The sequence below is a fragment of the Capra hircus genome, chromosome 7, assembly GCF_001704415.2.
Source record: "Capra hircus breed San Clemente chromosome 7, ASM170441v1, whole genome shotgun sequence".
Lineage (NCBI taxonomy): Eukaryota > Metazoa > Chordata > Mammalia > Artiodactyla > Bovidae > Capra > Capra hircus.
This window is the reverse complement of record NC_030814.1, coordinates 58,107,036-58,124,901: the sequence shown is the minus strand read 5'-3', so window position 1 is coordinate 58,124,901 and position 17,866 is coordinate 58,107,036. Positions and strand designations below refer to the sequence as shown.

The window sequence follows — 17,866 nt, the reverse complement described above, 5'->3', positions numbered from 1 at the left end:
CATTGACAACAGGGCTAATCGAGACCAGCCCATGGATGCTGGGCAGGGGCCTGGAGCCTCTGAAAGGTCCACTTCCTGCGGAAGTCATTCCTGTTCTCTTTCCTGCTTTAATGAAGACCTGCTTGAATATAGCCTCGCTAAGTAGCTACTGACCACTTATGTATGCAACATATAACTTAAATGTATAAATAACTCAGAATTAGAAAAATGGTTTTCTTTTAAAGAAAAAGCAAATGGAAGACCAGCCATCACTCTGGGGCACACCAGACATGACACTGAGCATCTCTTCCCCAAATGTCTGCCACAGCCCCTGTTTGTCAACATCCATCACCCTGACCCTTCTGCCTATGGCAATATGGCTAGTTACTATGGAAACTTGATAGACAGCAAAAAGCTGAAGGAAATTGGGGGTTCCACACCAGATGTACTTTTCACCAGCAGTGATTTACACACATGCTATGGACGATCATTAACATGGGAACCTGCCAGTTTTCAGCTTTACAAACTGCTTAAAACCACTTCTTAAGGAGAGTGACTCTGCTTGTCTTGAATCAGCAAGGAAATGTGAGGCTTACTTTATAAGAATGACCCTCTTACACCATAGGGCCAAAGAACAGATGCACAAGCATGTAGGGGTCAGATGGACTCTGTCATTTTGATTTTTGTCAGTGCCTATATACATGCATATGGTATAGTTTAATAAAGTTGTTTTTAATGTTTCATTGTTTTGTAAGGTCTTATGTATAATCACCAGTAAAATTCACAGATGACCAGTACAAAATTTAGAATGTTCCAACACTGTAAAAAACAAAATGACTAGGAGTTATGGATCCTCAGGTAAGCTTCAGACTGGGTCAGCTCTAACATTAATCACTGTGAACTGCAAACACTTAAGTTCTGTCTAGTTCTGTTTGAGAGGAGAGGACTTCATTCATCCACTGGTAATATTACTTGATCACCATTAGGGAACAAAAAGTTCTCATGGCTTTTGCACTTGCTGTTCCCTGGAAAGGTTTCTCACTGGTGGAGGCAGAGAGGACAATGAATGATCCAAGGGGGATCCTCTGTCCATGGAATAATCCAGGCAAGAATACTGGAGTAGGCAGCTAATCTCTTCTCCAGGGGATCTTCTCCATCCAGGGATCGAACGCGGGTTTCCTGCATTGCAGGCAGATTCTTTACCATTAGCCACCAGGGAAGTCCCCCCAAAGGGGATCAATAACCTCTAAATGGGCCAACAGTAAATCCTGGAATCCTTCCCAGCCCAGGACCCTGAGACTGGAAGCTAAGAACTGTTGTCAGCTACATGGGTCTTCATCAAAGCATAGAAGCACAGCTCCATTCTTCACCATTTCAGTCTAAAGTAGTGCATAGGGGAAGCTCTTTGGGAGAGTAGAGGAATGAAATTTGACACAAAGGCCAGGCTACTTCCCAGAGACCTAATGCCTAACTAAGCCACACCTAAGAGTGTGGAATATGATCCCTCTTAAGTAGCATTATTTTAAGAGTAGAGCAATCTTGGGGAAATCTGGGATGCCTACCCTGAAACTTTAACAAATGTGGAAACCACATCAGTATGCAAGTATATTCTCCTCTTCAAAATCTAGATGAGGAAAAAAAGATAAAATCTTGCCATTTGCATCAACATGGATGGACCTTGAAGGTATTAAGTGAAATAAGTCAGACAGACAAAGACAAATACCATATGACTTCATTCACATGTGGAATATGAAAAACTAATAAACAAACAAAACCCAATAATAATAAAAGAACAACCCAAAACCAAACAAAACAAACATAATTACAGAGAACAGAGTAGTGGTTATGGGGGGGAGGGTGAAGGAGGAAGACAAACTGGATAAAGGGGATCAATTACATGGTAATGAAAGAAAAAATAAAATTTTGGTAGTGAGCACATTATAGGGTACATAGAAATATAATGCTATAAATCAGTTACCTCAGTAAAAAATAAAATAAATGAATCATTGTAGATTCAAAAAATTGTAGATGGATATTTTGGTTTTCAAGCACCACACAAAAACTTTTTAAAAACTTTAATTGGCTAGAACAGTGCACATTTTAAGCAGAGTTTTCCAGAGACCCTACATCTTGAGTGGATTAAGCAATCATTTATAAGCACCTTCAGAAACATGCTTAACTCGGTTTTTTCTTGTGACATAAGATTAAACACAGGAACCAAGGTCTATTTAATTCACACAACACATAACCAACCAAACTGCATGTACATATGCACATTTATGCAAAAACTCAACTATAATTCTTTTTCCCTCAACTATATTTAGCTTTTCAGATTAGGTACCTAGGACCACCCACTCCCGCTGTGTATCTCACCAAACATAAGAGCAGCAACTTTTCTATTTGAATACAATTATGGGCTGAAATTATATGATATAAAATGAAGTTTCTTTCATAAAGTTTAAGAGTATAAGAAGGAAAGACAAAAACAAAGCTCCCAGGAAGTCAACAATAGTACCGCACTGGTCTAGAGCTTCATGAAACTGAGTTACAGTCCCCAAAGGCTTGTACTTGGATCCAGACTCACCAAGATACTTCAGTATGCTTCAAACTGGCTCATCATCATTTTCCTGCTGTATTCATAAGCCAAAAATAGTGCTGCATTGGCAGGAAACGCTCGAATCAGAGTAGCTTTCAGACCAGAATATAAAGCTGCTATTCCTTCGGTTCTCACAACACTTAAAAGAGTTCTGATGAATCCTGTCTGTTTTCCAAACATGGAAAGAACCTGAATTCTGGATTTGATACAATCCACGGGGTATATGACAAACCAAAGGCAAATGCCGGCAATTCCACCACTTAACATCAAGGGGACAGGGCCTAGTTCATCTTTTGACCCCCCCGAGGCAAAAAATGATCGGCTCAGTTCATAGCCACCGAAGAAGAAGAAATAGCCTGGTACTACTTGAAACAGAGTACTCGTGAGTCCGTGGTAGAAGCCCCAGGGGCCATCCTTTCTAAGGATACTCTTCACGACGGACCAAACTGTATCGTGGCTTTTGGCTATCCTCCCTGACATCTCCAGTTCGTGCATGGTCTGCAGCCGGCACTTCACGAGCTCAGTGGGGCACAGGGCCAGCGCGGCAAACGCTGAGGCGATGGAGCCCGCGGCCGCAGTTTGCAGATCATTCAGCTTCGCCTGCTCGTCCAGTCCAGCCACTTTCCTAACGAACTGTTGGCAGAAGCCATAGCACATGAAGAGGACCGAGTTCTCGGCGACGTAGGCCAGCAGCGCGGGGCCGGTCCCCTTGTAGAAGCCCCGCAAGCCCACTTGGGAGTACGTCTTCAGGGCACAGTCGGTGAGGCCCTTGTACAGGCCGGGGAATGTCTGCATCTTCACCTTCATAGTGTCGAAGGGCTGCCCGGTCAGGACGCACGCTGTGCCCCCCAGGGCCCCCGCGGTGAGGTCGATGGCAGCCTGGATAGCAGGACTGGACTTCATGTTCGCCCACCCGCCGGTCTCCGCGGAGTCCACTCTCTGGAGTTTCAGACGGGCGTCCTGTGTCCCACCCCCTACTCTTGGCTGTCTCTCCCCGGCGGGAGTAGCCGCTTAACCCCAGATTAGGCCTCGGGCCGCCATCCCCGCGCACCGTGGCCCAGCGCTAACCCCCGGCGGTGGCCCAGCGCGCGCCGCTCCTCGCGCCGCGTGACCGCCGGACCCCCGACGCGGCGGTCTGTTAGCTCCGCCGCCTGTTAGCTCCACTCAGCCGGGCCGTCCTAGCCCCCGCGGGCTCGAGAACGGACTAGATAAACACTTCAAATGAATTACAATACAGCAGTTGAAAGCGATTCGATAAATTCCTGAGATTAGGCGCAGAAACTCTAGGCGCTGCTGCAGCGAAGGAAGAAATGCCTTCCCTTACGGCTAGACCCCGGCCTCGCGCATTTTCTACTCGGCCAAACAAAATGGGAGGTGCTCCCAGTTGATCGCGCCTGGAGTCAAAGGTCAACCTTCAGAGACAAAGGTTTATAATAGAGAAAACAACAAACACGCTGTGGGGGCGGGGGGTGGGGTGGTTGTTACCTGACTGTCGGTGTATTCTACTGGTCAGAAAACTCTCAATCGCCTCAGGTCAGAAAACTCTCAGTCGCGTCGGGAGAGGAACGGCGGCTCCGCAAAGGTGCCGACCGCCGCGCCTCTCTCCTGGGGACTGGAAGGGAGGCCTGAGGCGGACAGAAGCCTTATTTCGTGGCAACATCCCCGAGGCTCTGGGCCTGGATCCCTGCGCGATAGTGACGCAGAGCCCTTATTTCCAGAGGTAGGGCACGGCCTTGTACAATCGGCTTGGAAAAGAGGTATTTATATATAGCTAAGAAAGTTGATAGAAAAGAGCTGTGTGGTTCTGGTGCTTCCGGGCTCTCGTTGAGGAGCCATGCAGCTTTGTGCAACAGAAGTTCTGGGTGTAATTTGACCACAGACCTAGTAGGCAAGATGTGGTTTGGGCCATCAGTGAGGGTACCGCTGCCAGGACACTTTTTCCCCCCAGATGCTTATAATCCAATGCTCTTCAAGTTTAGGTTCTAAGCCCTAGGCGGTATTTTTACTTTGGGGGTTAAAAACAAAATGGGGAGGGCATAAAGTGTTTAAATGACTCATTTTGAAAGCTTTCTTTGATCCTTTGGCTATCAGCTAATATTTTAAAGTGAGGCTTCTAAAAGCAGATGGTGCATGGATAGATGTGTTTGTCATCAGGTAGACTTCATTGCCATAGAAAATAGTGACCTGGTCTTTTCTTTAGAGTGCCCAAGTGTACCTGGATTTCTTTCCTCCAGTACCACATGGTTTCTTCAGAGAATAATCTTCCAATCTGTCTGTTTGTCCGTGCTTGGGGATGGGGGAGGGGCAGTGTATGCCTTGAGTACTGATGTAAGGAGACCAAATGGGAGAAGAGGGTTGACATTCTGCAATCAAAAAGACTTTCACCCAATTCCCTTGTTTAAGTGCTGTAGAACCCAGCCTTCATCTGGGCCTTCCTTAGTTCAGTTGACCCATAAAATAAACTCCTTCTGCGGGATGGGTAAGGAAGTCATCTGGCTTCCTCCAGTGAGATAGGGTTCCTGGACATCCAACCTCTCTGAACACAGACTTTTATTATTTGGCTGCATTGCCGGGCCTGTGGCATCTTGGTTCCCCCACCAGGTATCTAATCTGTGCCCTCCGCAGTGAAAGCTGGAATCCTAACCACTGGACTGCCAGGGAAGTCCCTGAACTTGGACTTTAATCCTGTTTTCAGCCACACACCTTCTCTTTTCCTTGGAGACAGCCTGCACAAAGGACCAGGCTCACAGTGTCTATGTCAAGTGGGTTTGTTTCTCCTTGGTATACCTCCTTGTAGACATTTAGCATGAAATTTTCTGCCACCTCTGAATTAATCATTTCTTCACCTGCTTTGGTTTTATCAAAACAGATTGACGTCTCTCACCCCCTGCTGTCTCACCTCCTATTCTTTCCCTTAGGGGCTGCTATGCTATTATCAACAGGCTTTCTGGGAGAGAAAAAAGATTCACAAGAACAATGTGCCATTTTAAACTAGAAAAAAAAAATTTTAGTCCTATTATATTTGAGTTTTTTAAAAATGTTTTGGCTTTTAAAACTGTCCATTAATGACATATGGTACATTGTTTATTTTTTAAATATTTTAAAATTTTGTTTATTTTTAAAGCACATACTGAGTTTTTACAAACACAAGAGATGGAGGTTACTGCAGTAAATCATTAACTGGTTCTGCATTAAGTTCATATATGTGTTATGTTTTGGAAAAACCAAATTAGTAATCAGTGCCAGGGACCATGCAGGCATTAATAGAAACATGGTCTGGAACTTCATTGAACAGTCAGACACAGTTGTACAAATATTACTGCCAGAACTCAAGTTCCATAAAATATACTAAACAGCTGGACTTGGAGCTGTACTGTATATACTGTTTACAGAATATACTGTAACATTGCCCAAGACAAAAGGCAGTCTTAACCATCTGAAACCATTTTTTCCTGATTCTAACTTAATCAAAATTATGATGCTTCTGTTTTAAATTTAAGCACACGTACTCCCAAGCATACATGGAAAATAATGGCAATGAAATTTCCAGATTTTCAGTGAAGTCCATCACTCTTAAGAAGATGCATACCTACATCACATGGTCCCTAGATATCTGATTGAGTAGCCAGGTAGGTTTACCAGAGAAAGTAAAGTCTGAACTGAGGGCTGAGTAACAAAAAGCTAGCCATGAGATTATCTAGACTGTTCCAGAAAAAGGGAAATGTAAGTGTAATAAAAGTAAAGCTCTGTAGTGTGAAAGAGCTGGGCATCTGTAATACAGAAAGGCCAACATCTATACTTCCTGTGTGGTGAGCAGTTTTCCTAGTCTGTTTTTACACAGAATTCTTACTGGATACTAAAAAAGATAAAAAGCAGAGTTCAAGACACAGTCCTTCAGAGACTTGACTTGTCACAATTTGTCTCAATTTTTCATCTCAAACATTTGATCTATAAATTCAAAATGTCTAGGCTTTATGACATTTAGAACTGAACATAAAGACCCCCATGTACCTAATCTATAAATACAATGAAAAATGGAGGCCACAGTGATATGCTTATTGCATTATTCTGTGTAATAGCAAATTTAAAACAGAACAACCTAAGTGACCAGTAATAGGGGAGTGAGTAAAATTGAGAATTTGTAAAATTTCTGCATTGCTTAAAATTTTCAGTGAGTTTTTTCTTTTAAACTTTTTTTTAAAAATTCAATTTCTGTTCACAAACTCAGAGAAATATTGAAAACTGTAGCCCAACTATATATCACACTCATCAGACAAGGGAGCTGTGAGAAAAGTGAGTCTTTTTTGGAAACTCTGGGTTTACATGAAGGGAAATGGATCTTAAGTTGTTCTCTTTTGAAGTTATGTAACAGATAATTACTCTTCATTATGGAGGCTTTATGCAAAACCATAAATAAAAAAACAAAGCTACAGTAAACTCAGTATGCTTATGCTGTAGATGTATGTATTGGAAACAAACTTTGTTTCTGCTGTAGTTTAAGCTTTGATTTAGATTCTTTAATTTGAAACCAGTCAACATTTAAGTTTCTTCATACACTTTTCTACCATTTTGATCACTCTTTCATTGAAGTTTGTAATCCCTATTACGTTTGTAATCCCTGCCTAGAAAATAGGCAATAATTTGTTTCTATTCCAGGAATTGTTTTCAAATCCTTTATATTAACTCAATAGCCAAAATCAAAGGTCCCGAGGTAGATGATATTATCACCTCCACTTTAGAAATGAGGAAATTGAGGCAAACAGATTAATTTACTTGCCCAAGATCACTCAACTCAGGCACTACATCACCTGACCTTGTGATTTTTAACTGCTTTACTCTTCTTTACAGTGACTAACAAGGCAAAATGCCTAATCTCAGTGAATTAACAGCTTAGTAAGGATATGAGCAACAGGTAACTTAGACTCTGGTATGACAGATGCATAAGAGTACTTATCCCATTAGACTATTATAGAGGAAGAGGAGTAATTAAACTCCTTGAAAAAAATGTAAATAAGCTCAGGATTGAAAACAGTGGAAGAATGGGAGATTAGGCTGGAAAAAACATTCAGATAGTTTAGGAAGGCTCTTTATTTCCTAACCTCCAAATGGAGCAGGTGGATTGGAAACATAATGTAAAGGTGATACTGCCTGATTTCTTTGCCCTTGCTGTGTTCTTTTCTTAAAATCGAACATAACTGCTTCTTTTCCTACAAAACAGAATCCAATTGGTCAATATATTAAACCCCACCAGGAAACCACTTCAGAAGAGGATAATATCCATTACCCCTAAAAGAGCAAGACACATTCTAAAGTGAAACTTAACTTGCTTTTATTTATTGTTGAACGTTACGAAATGACTTGCAATGCAAAAATACGAAAAATTGCTTTGAATAGCTGGAAAATTAGCTATAGCATCAAAAAACATATGCAAACAAACTTTACTGCCTCCAGACTAGACTCTACTGATTTACCTCAGATGTCATCACAGAGTAGCAATGGAAGCTTCTAAACGGAGAAACAGCCACAAAGTCCTGCAATGAAGCTGTGATTAATAACAAAGTTGAACTTTTCACTCCACTAATCCTACAACTTCTCCACATTTATCTGTCTATACATTCCTACTTCCTACGGGATAAACACCTAGCAAAGTGGTTCCAAAAGACAAATGAGATAGAAATTCACATTTGTCTACAAGACAAATCCAATAGAAGACAGTGGAAGAAACTGCGAACTGCAAAGTTTTACAAGCAATGAAAACAAAAAAAATTTTCTCTTTCAATGCTGACCTCTCACAGTAATGAAATTAAGTATGAAACCACTCCTCACTTCTCTAGGAGTGATTCTAGCTCTTCTTGCAAAGAGCTGAGCTGCTCCTTTTCCCGGTCTTCCTTTTGTTTCAGTTCATCCAGCACAGCCTGAAATCTGTTCTTGAGAGCCAGGTTTTCCACTTTCATGATGAGATCCTCCTGTCTCTTTGCTCTGTCCTGGGTCTCTTGGAGCTTGCCTTTCATGTTATCAATCTGTTTCTGAATTCCCATAACCAGCTGATTGGTTCCCTCCTTTTCTTGGTGCTGTTCATCTGATTCATTTAGTTTGTCCTGTAGCTGCCTTTCCAGATCTTCTTCAGTGTCTATGATGTTTATATCTTCTTCATCGTGATGCTGTGTCTCATCTTCATCTTCACTGCTGCTGCTGAGGTCATTGAATATCTCCCGAAGCTCATCATGTTCTAAGGAGTCATGGCCCTGCCTGTGGCCAGACATTCCTGGGGAAGAGATATCAAGGCCCTGATTTTCTGTTTCTTTTGTCTCATCTTCAGCAATTATTTCCCAGCGGGTACTGACAGCTTCAGCATCTGTGCTCAGCAACCGCTTTACTTCTTTTTCCACATCTGGAGACTCAATATACTTTTTCTTTGCTGTCTTACGGAATCTTCTCTTTCTCACATTTTTCAAAGGCAGAGTAATTCCATGGTTCCAAACAAATTTTTTCTCTTTGTCCTTATCCTTCTTTTTGCTTGCTTTGGGATCAGCAGTAGCAACTGGTTCCTCCACAGGAGGATAGAGATCACCATCAACTGTAGAGACAAGCATCTGACAGACATCAGCTGTCTTGTAAAAGGTTTTTTTATCAATGGTTTTCAAACTCTCCATAACACACGGCAGGTCTACCAACTTTGCGGCCAAAGGGACTCGGTCCACTCTGACAATTCCATGACGCCCATCAGGGTGTAACTCAATTGATAGTCTGTCCTTCAAGTTGACATGGCCAGACTGTACCGCCCGCCTCACAGTAGAGGCATACTCCGGGGGTAGGCGCAAGATAAACTGGCTCTCTAGTTCATGAGGAGCATCATCTTTGCTCTTACTCATTTTTATTTCTTTGTAATTCACTTTTTCTCTAATAACCACTTGTTGCACTAAAAAGTTCCAGGTACTTCACCAGAAAGACCAGTTCTGTATAAACTTGAATCCTTAATTACAAAGAGTTCTAGGTAGAACATCAGCTAAATATCTGTTTTTAATTAAGCCCCAAGTCTTTTTGAAAACGCCGTGACTGAACACCAGTTGTTACTGATGCATTCTTACTCAGTTATGTCCATTTAAATCTATTAGCTGCAACGCCAAGTTTCAACCTCTAGATGCCGCTGCAGAACAATGCAGAGAAAGCAAATGGCAGCTCCTACGGATTTTCAGCACAGAAAGTAAGGCTCAGCAGATACGCCCAAACCACAAACTCTCCCGGAACAAAGATATTCAAAACGCGGGGCGTAGTGAGCTCTCTTCGCCTCGGGTACTTACAATCCAGTGACGATTATAAATCCAGATTCTCCGGACAGGAACGAGCGGAAAAAGCCACTCAGAACAAGGCCGGGAGCAGAGCGTCTCTTTCTTGATTCCTTTGTTCTTCCCGGCACTTGGCAAAGCGATCCGCTATTGATCATCGGTGAAATGACTGGGAACCGGCAAGGTGAAATCTCGCAGAGAACCGCAGCTCCGAGCGCCAGACTTTGCAACTCCGCAGCTCGGCGTGCCTCCGTCCGGAGCTGCAGAGCTAGCGGAAAAGAAAGCGTTACGTCACCCCGCAGGACAGGAGGAGTCCGTGAGTGACAGCACGCCTTCGGCGGAAGTGCAGGACGTTTCAGCGCGCGCAGGCGCAACGCGCGATTACGCCGTTCGGCGTGACTTGTTGTCTCGCGAGATTTTGGTTTTAGGAGAAGGTGGCGATCATGTTTCCAAAACAACTGCTGTCTTTAAAGTGTGTAAAACAGAAAGCAATTTTAAGAAAGATTGTCTCGCCTGCCTCTGCTAAGCCAGAGCTTTAACTAGCTCGCCGGGGGCCGGTTACTTCCTTAGGCTTCCGTGTGATTACTGGAGATAGGGCATCCGTGCAGAAATAGTGTTTGTTTCTGGAAACATCTCAGAGTCTCCCAGACTATATTCTTAAACCTGGAGCCGATAAAAGAATTCATAACTAACCATGCCTGTAGATTTTAAAGTACCCGAATCAGTGGCGTGAGGACGTGCTGCCCACTATGTAATTGTGTGTTTGTTGATAATTAAAATGTCCTTAGGGGGCCTGTGACTCACGGTCTGTTTGTGTTTTGGAGACTTCCTGAGGCAACAGGGGTGATTTCTCTTTTAATGTGTTAGGTGTAGGTATAAGTGTAAACAGGGAACGTAGTGTTCTTCGGGAGGACCGTGTTCATTTAGGACCGTTGTCTGAAAGACGAATGGTCTGATTAACCTTTAACTGAAGTATTATCGCCTGCCACTAATTTGCCAGTAATTTTTTAGTTTGGAATTAAAAAAAAATTCTCCCCTACTGTTCAGCTAACTTTTCTACTTGCCTCTTTAGGTTGTCAGGTATTCTTAACATGGATTTATAGTACTTTGGACAAACAGTGTAAGAGTTTTCACTTCTGTTCATTTCCATTTATTAATAGGGTCAATTTGGTAGAGTTCCACTATCATTAAAATTAAAATTCTGTTCTCTAAAATATCGACACCTGCATCTTAAGTTTAAGGGAACTCGCTTAAGATGTGATTAACACGTAGAAAATTCACTTTATTTATTTTGTACTTATTGTCTCCCTCACCTAAGATTGGAAGGTCCATGATAATTAGAAGTCTAACCGTGTGCTCATCTGGTCCCATTGCCTCATATCAAAACGTGGGACATAAGAAATATTTGGTAATTGAATGAAAAAATTGACCCATCCGAAGAACATAAATATAATCTAAATCCTCTAATAATTTGTGGGAGAAAATACATTCTGTATTGCCTTAAAATGAAACACAGTCACTTGATAGACATTTCCTCTCCAGTCAAGGGTCCTACAAATTGTTAGGAGGCCGGAGGTTTGCAAACAGCGGATGTGAATGTCCCTTTTGGTTTCAGCAGACTTATACTGCGTATCATGGGGGGGAATTTAAATGGCTTGACCCCAGTTTAGTTTTTCATGCTAAGTCCCAAGGGAAATTATGCACTTGCACATAATTGTGCTTTAGTTCTTTGTTCTGTAAAGTGTTGAAGAATGTTCAGTTCAGTTCAGTGGCTCAGTGATGTCCAACTCTTTGCGACCCCATGAACCACAGCAGGCCAGGCCTCCCTGTCCATCACCAACTCCCGGAGTCCACCCAAAACCATGTCCGTTGAGTCGGTGATGCCATCCAACCATCTTATCCTCTGTTGTCCACTTCTCCTCCTGCCCTCAATCTTTCCCAGCATCAGAGTCTTTTCCAATGAGTCAGCTCTTTGCATCAGGTGACCAAACTATTGGAGTTTCAGCTTCAACATCAGTCCTTCCAATGAACACCCAGGACTAATCTCCTTTAGGATGGACTGGTTGGATCTCCTTCATTCCAAGGGACTCTCAAGAGTCTTCTCCAACACCACAGTTCAAAAGCATCAATTCTTCAGTGCTCAGCTTGCTTTATAGTCCAACTCTCACATCCATAATTGGCCGCTGGAAAAACCATAGCCTTGACTAGATGGACCTTAGTCGGCAAAGTAATGTCTCTGCTTTTGAATATGCTATCTAGGTTGGTCATAACTCTTCTTCCAAAGAGTAAGCGCCTTTTAATTTCATGGCTGAAGTCACCATCTGCAGTGATTTTGGAGCCCCCCAAAATAAAGTCTTGACGCTGTTTCCGCTGTTTCCCCATCTTTTTCCCATGAAGTGATGGGACCGGATGCCATGATCTTCGTTTTCTGAATGTTAGCTTTAAGACAACTTTTTCACTTTCCTCTTTCACTTTCATCAAGAGGCTCTTTAGTTCCTCTTCACTTTCTGCCATAAGGGTGGTGTCATCTGCATATCTGAGGTTATTGATATTTCTCCCGGCAATCTTGATTCCAGCTTGTGTTTCTTCCAGCCCAGCGCTTCTCATGATGTACTCTGGATATAAGTTAAATAAGCAGGGTGACAATATACAGCCTTGACGTATTCCTTTTCCTATTTAGAACCAGTCTGTTGTTCCATGTCCAGTTCTAACTGTTGCTTCCTGACCTGCATATAGGTTTCTCAAGAGGCAGGTCAGATGGTCTGGTATTCCCATCTCTTTTAGAATTTTCCAGTTTATTGTGATCCACACAGTCAAAGGCTTTGGCGTAGTCAATAAAGCAGAAATAGATGTTTTTCTGGAACTCTCTTGCTTTTTCAATGATCCAGCGGATGTTGGCAATTTGACCTCTGCTTCCTCTGCCTTTTCTGAAACCAGCTTGAACATCTGGAAGTTCACAGTTCACATATTGCTGAAGCCTGCCTTGGAGAATATTGAGCATTACTTTACTAGCATGTGAGATGAGTACAATTGTGAGGTAGTTTGAGCATTCTTTGGCATTGCCTTTCTTTGGGATTGGAATGAAAACTGACCTTTTCCAGTCCTGTGGCCACTGCTGAGTTTTCCAAATTTGCTGGCATATTGAGTGCAGCACTTTCACAGCATCATCTTTCAGGATTTGAAATAGCTCCACTGGAATTCCATCACCTCCACTAGCTTTATTCGTAGTGATGCTGTCTAAGGCCCACTTGACTTCACATTCCAAGATGTCTGGCTCTAAATGAGTGATCACACCATCATGATTATCCGGGTCGTTAAGATCTTTTTTGTACAGTTCTTCTGTGTATTATTGACACCTCTTCTTAATATCTTCTGCTTCTGTTAGGTCCATACCATTTCTGTCCTTTATCGAGCCCATCTTTGCATGAAATGTTCCCTTGGTATCTCTAATTTTCTTGAAGAGATCTCTAGTCTTTCCCATTCCGTTCTTTTCCTCTATTTCTTTGCACTGATTGCTGAAGAAGACTTTCTTATCTCTTCTTGCTGTTCTTTGGAATTCTGCATTCAGATGCTTATATCTTTCCTTTTCTCCTTGGCTTTTCACTTCTCTTCTTTTCACAGCTATTTGTAAGGCTTCCCAGGACAGCCATTTTGCTTTTTGGCATTTCTTTTCCATGGGGATGGTTTTGATCCCTGTCTCCTGTACAATGTCAGGAACCTCATTCCATACTTCATCAGGCACTCTATCTATCAGATCTAGGCCCTTAAATCTATTTCTCACTTCCACTGTATAATCATAAAGGATTTGATTTAGGTCATACCTGAATTGTCTAGCAGAACTCACGGATATGAATTTAACATGCTCGCCTCTGCATAATGCTCTATTTAATCCTATAAAATGTGAGGCCGGCCATGCTTATACCTGAAAATAATCCAAATATTGCTTTGCATTTCAATTGCCTGTGAGTTTTATGATGCTCAGATATCTTTGTCACTGAAAATAACTTGAGATAAATTCTGGGAAATTTAGATTTTCCAAAATTATGATCTATTTCAGTTAGTAAACCTTGAAATAGAAGGTTGTCAGAGATAATTAAAAGAATCAACTGAAGTTACCCCAAAAGTATCTACCTTCTTCAATGTGAAACATACTTTCTGCCTTTGAGTTTAATACATTTTCTGAATGCTGTTTATAAGGGGTAATTACACTGATCCTAGAGCTAAGGGCACTGCAATATCACCATTACCTTAAAGTCTGTTGATAAATTCAGTTTTTTTTTTCATCAAATCCATTTGACATATAGAAACCATTGAGTTAATAAAAGAATTACACTCCTGTGGTTGTTCCATAGAATATCTGTGATACTGGTGAACCAAATATTTCGGTGAAGCAGTAAATTCCCCACTGTGGGAACTAGCCTCAAAGTGCTTCCTACCTGTGATAAAGGAGTCTCACAATCAGGATAGTGCTGTATGTTTGAAAATTCCTTTTAATAAACTTTCAAGTTCCTTATACTATGGAGGTTATGTCGTGTTGGGAGAAGCCTTGTTTATATTTTGGAAACTGAAAATTATAGGAGTGAGGAAATAGAAATTGTCCCCAAAATATACCTTATATACTGTTCCAGCAGTATATAATCAATAAAAAGCAGGTTAACGATAATGTAGCAGCCTCTTGTATCAAACAGGAAGCTTTCTATAGGAAAAAAGGTCAACCTACACTGGTTTAAACAATAAGAAAATGTGTTATCTCAAAAACTAGGTAGTCTAGAGTAACTCTGTCCAAGAGAAATACAACGTGAGCCATAGGTGAAAGCTACATATGTATGTTAAATTACCTAGCAGCCACATTAAAATGCCAAAAAAAGCACATTAAATTAATTTCAATAGCATCTTATTTAACCTAATTATCAAAAAATATTGTTAAACATGTAATCAGTGTAAAATTATTAATGACATATTTTACAATCTTATTTTTTACTGACTCTTCAAAATCAGGTGTGTATTTTACACTTAAGGCACATTTCAGTTTGGACTAGCACTAGCCCAATGGCCACATGTGGGTGGGTGGTTACAGTATCAGACAGTGTAGTTCTAGAAGTATGGCTGCCTCTAGGCAGGATAGAATCATGGTCTGGCATGAATTGTTTAACTGTTGCTAATTTTGGAGAATGAGCATTTATTTATATTTTCTAATTTTTTCAGCCTTACCCTCACCTCCTTGTAAACTTCCAAAGTTTGTGGTCATAAGAAACCTGCCAGCAGTAACTGAGGAACTTCCTCCCTTGTCCATGGTAAATTCAGAGAGTGGTTCTTTCCAACCAAAATCTTTCAGTTTGATTGGACCAGCTTAGACTATATGCCTATCCCTGGCTCAATAATAGTCACCAGGGGAATACCTTAAGCCTGTATTTTCAAAATGGTGGAGAGGAAGAGACATTCATTGATGTCTGGAGACATTTTGATTGTTGCACCTGTGGGATCTACTGGCATCTCATGGGTGCTGCTAAATATCCTACAATGCATAAAACATCCTCCCTACAACAAAGTTATCTAACTCAAAATATTGCAGTAGTACCAGGGTTGAGAAACCTTGCCCCATGCTTGTTATTTTTTAACTCATGGTTTTTTAAAAGACATCTATTTACTTGGCTGTGTTGGGTCTTAGTTGCCACACTCAGGATCTTCGTTGTGTTCTTTGGGGTCTTACTTCCCAGACCAGGGATTGAACCCATGTGCCCTGCATTTGAAGGTGGATTCTTAACCACTAGTCCACCAGGAAAGTCCCACACTAGGACTACTTTTTAATTATTAATTGCTTTAAGCCATATTCCTAACTAAACACTGGCAAGAGCAATGAGATCACCAGTATGGGCTTAGATCTATCAGAACTTACTATCACTGTGAATAGGTTCAGCTGCCCTTTAAGTACACAGAGGGTGGCCCTCTAAAAAGGAAGTGTTAGTAGAGAGGAAAGGGCATGGGCAACTGTCATAATCTATTTGGGCTGCTGTGTCAAAATACCATAACTTGAGCGGCTTATAATCAATGGAAATTTATTTCTCAGATCAGAAGTCTGAGAAATCTGAAAAAGGCAACGGCAGCTTTGATGTCTGATGAGGGCAGGCTTCCTGATTCATAGGTGGTAGTTTTTTTGCTGTAACCTCACATGGTGAAAGGGATGGGGGAACTCTCTGTGGCCCATTTTACAGAGGCACTAATGCCATTTATTAGGACTCCACTCTCATGACCTAATCATCTCACCAAAGCCCTCTCTCTCAATACCATCACATAGATTAACTTTCAACAAATGAATTTTTTGCAGGGGGACATAAATATTCAATCTGTAGAGGTAATCAGTAGTATCCATGAGAGAGCGGATTATTATGAGGATTATAATAGCATGTATGTATGTGTGTGTGTGTATATATATATATATATATATATGTATATATATATATAATTCCAAAAAGGACACAATGGCAATAAGTACATTAGAAGATTAAAGCTTAACATTACTAATGGAGAAGGCAATGGCGCTCCACTCCAGTACTCTTGCCTAGAAAATCCCATGGACCGCGGAGCCTTGTGGGCTGCAGTCCATGGGGTCGCTAAGATTCAGACACGACTGAGTGACTTCACTTTCACTTTTCACTTTGATGCATTGGAGAAGGAAATGGCAACCCACTCCAGTGTTCTTGCCTGGAGAATCCCGGAGATGGGGGAGCCTGGTGGGCTGCCGTCTATGGGGTCGCACAGAGTCGGACACGACTGAAGCGACTTAGCAGCAGTAGCAGCAACATCACTAACTATTCAGTTCAGTTCAGTTCAGTTGCTCAGTCCTGTCCTACTCTTTGCGACCCCATGAATTGCAGCACGCCAGGCCTCCCTGTCCATCACCAACTCCTGGAGTTCACTCAGACTCATGTCCATTGAGTCAGTGATGCCATCCAGCCATCTCATCCTCTGTCGTCCCCTTCTCCTCCTGCCCCCAATTCCTCCCAGCATCAGAATCTTTTCCAATGAGTCAACTCTTTGCATGAGGTGGCTAAAGTACTGGAGTTTCAGCTTTAGCATCATTCCTTCCAATGAACACCCAGGGCTGATCTCCTTCAGAATGGACTGGTTGGATCTCCTTGCAGTCCAAGAGACTCTCAAGAGTCTTCTCCAACACCACAGTTCAAAAGCACCAATTCTTCGGCACTCAGCCTCTTCGCAGTCCAACTCTCACATCCACACATGACCACAGGAAAAACCATAGGGAAATGCAAATGAAAACAACAGTGAGGTACTACCTCATACCCACTAGGATGACTGCTATAAAAAGAACAGAAAATAGTAAATATTGTCGAGGATATAGAATTGGGAAACCCTTGTGTACTGTTAGTGGGAATGATGTAAAATAGCATAGCCACTGTGAAATACTGTCAGTGGTTCCTCAAAAAATTAAGAATAGAATTACTATATGATCCATCAATTCCACTTCTGTGTATATACCCTAAAGAATTGAAAGCAGGGTCTGTAAGAGATCTTTATCACCTTTGTTCATAGCTGCATTATTCACAATAGCTAAAAGTTAGATACACCCAAGGTATTTATCAACCATTGAATGCATAAGCAAAATGTGGTATGTGTACATACAATGGAATATTATTCAGCTTTAAAAAGAAAGGAAATTCTTTTTTTTTTAATTGAAATATAATTGACCTCAGTTCAGTTCAGTTCAGTTCAGTCACTCAGTCGTGTCCGACTCTTTGCGACCCCACGAACTGCAGCACGCCAGGCCTCCCTGTCCATCACCAACTCTCGGAGTTCACCCAAACTCATGTCCACCGATTCAGTGATGCCATCCAGCCATCTCATCCTCTGTCATCCCCTTCTCTTCCTGCCCCTAATCCCTCCCAGCGTCAGAGTCTTTTCCAATAAGTCAACTCTTCGCATGAGGTGGCCAAAGTATTGGAGTTTCAGCTTTAGCATCAGTCCTTCCAATGAACACCCAGGACTG

At 41.8% G+C, this 17,866-nt stretch overlaps 2 protein-coding genes across 2 annotated transcripts; both read right to left on the bottom strand.

Moving 5' to 3' along the window:
- Nucleotides 1,919-5,561, bottom strand: LOC102182782 (mitochondrial ornithine transporter 2). Its single transcript, XM_018050245.1, has one exon. It carries the CDS (start codon nt 3,476-3,478, stop codon nt 2,573-2,575), a length of 906 nt encoding a protein of 301 aa, XP_017905734.1. The 5' UTR covers nt 3,479-5,561; the 3' UTR covers nt 1,919-2,572.
- TAF7 (TATA-box binding protein associated factor 7) lies at nt 7,883-10,107 on the bottom strand. Its single transcript, XM_005683059.3, has one exon. The coding sequence runs from the start codon at nt 9,445-9,447 to the stop codon at nt 8,398-8,400; it is 1,050 nt and encodes a 349-aa protein (XP_005683116.1). The 5' UTR covers nt 9,448-10,107; the 3' UTR covers nt 7,883-8,397.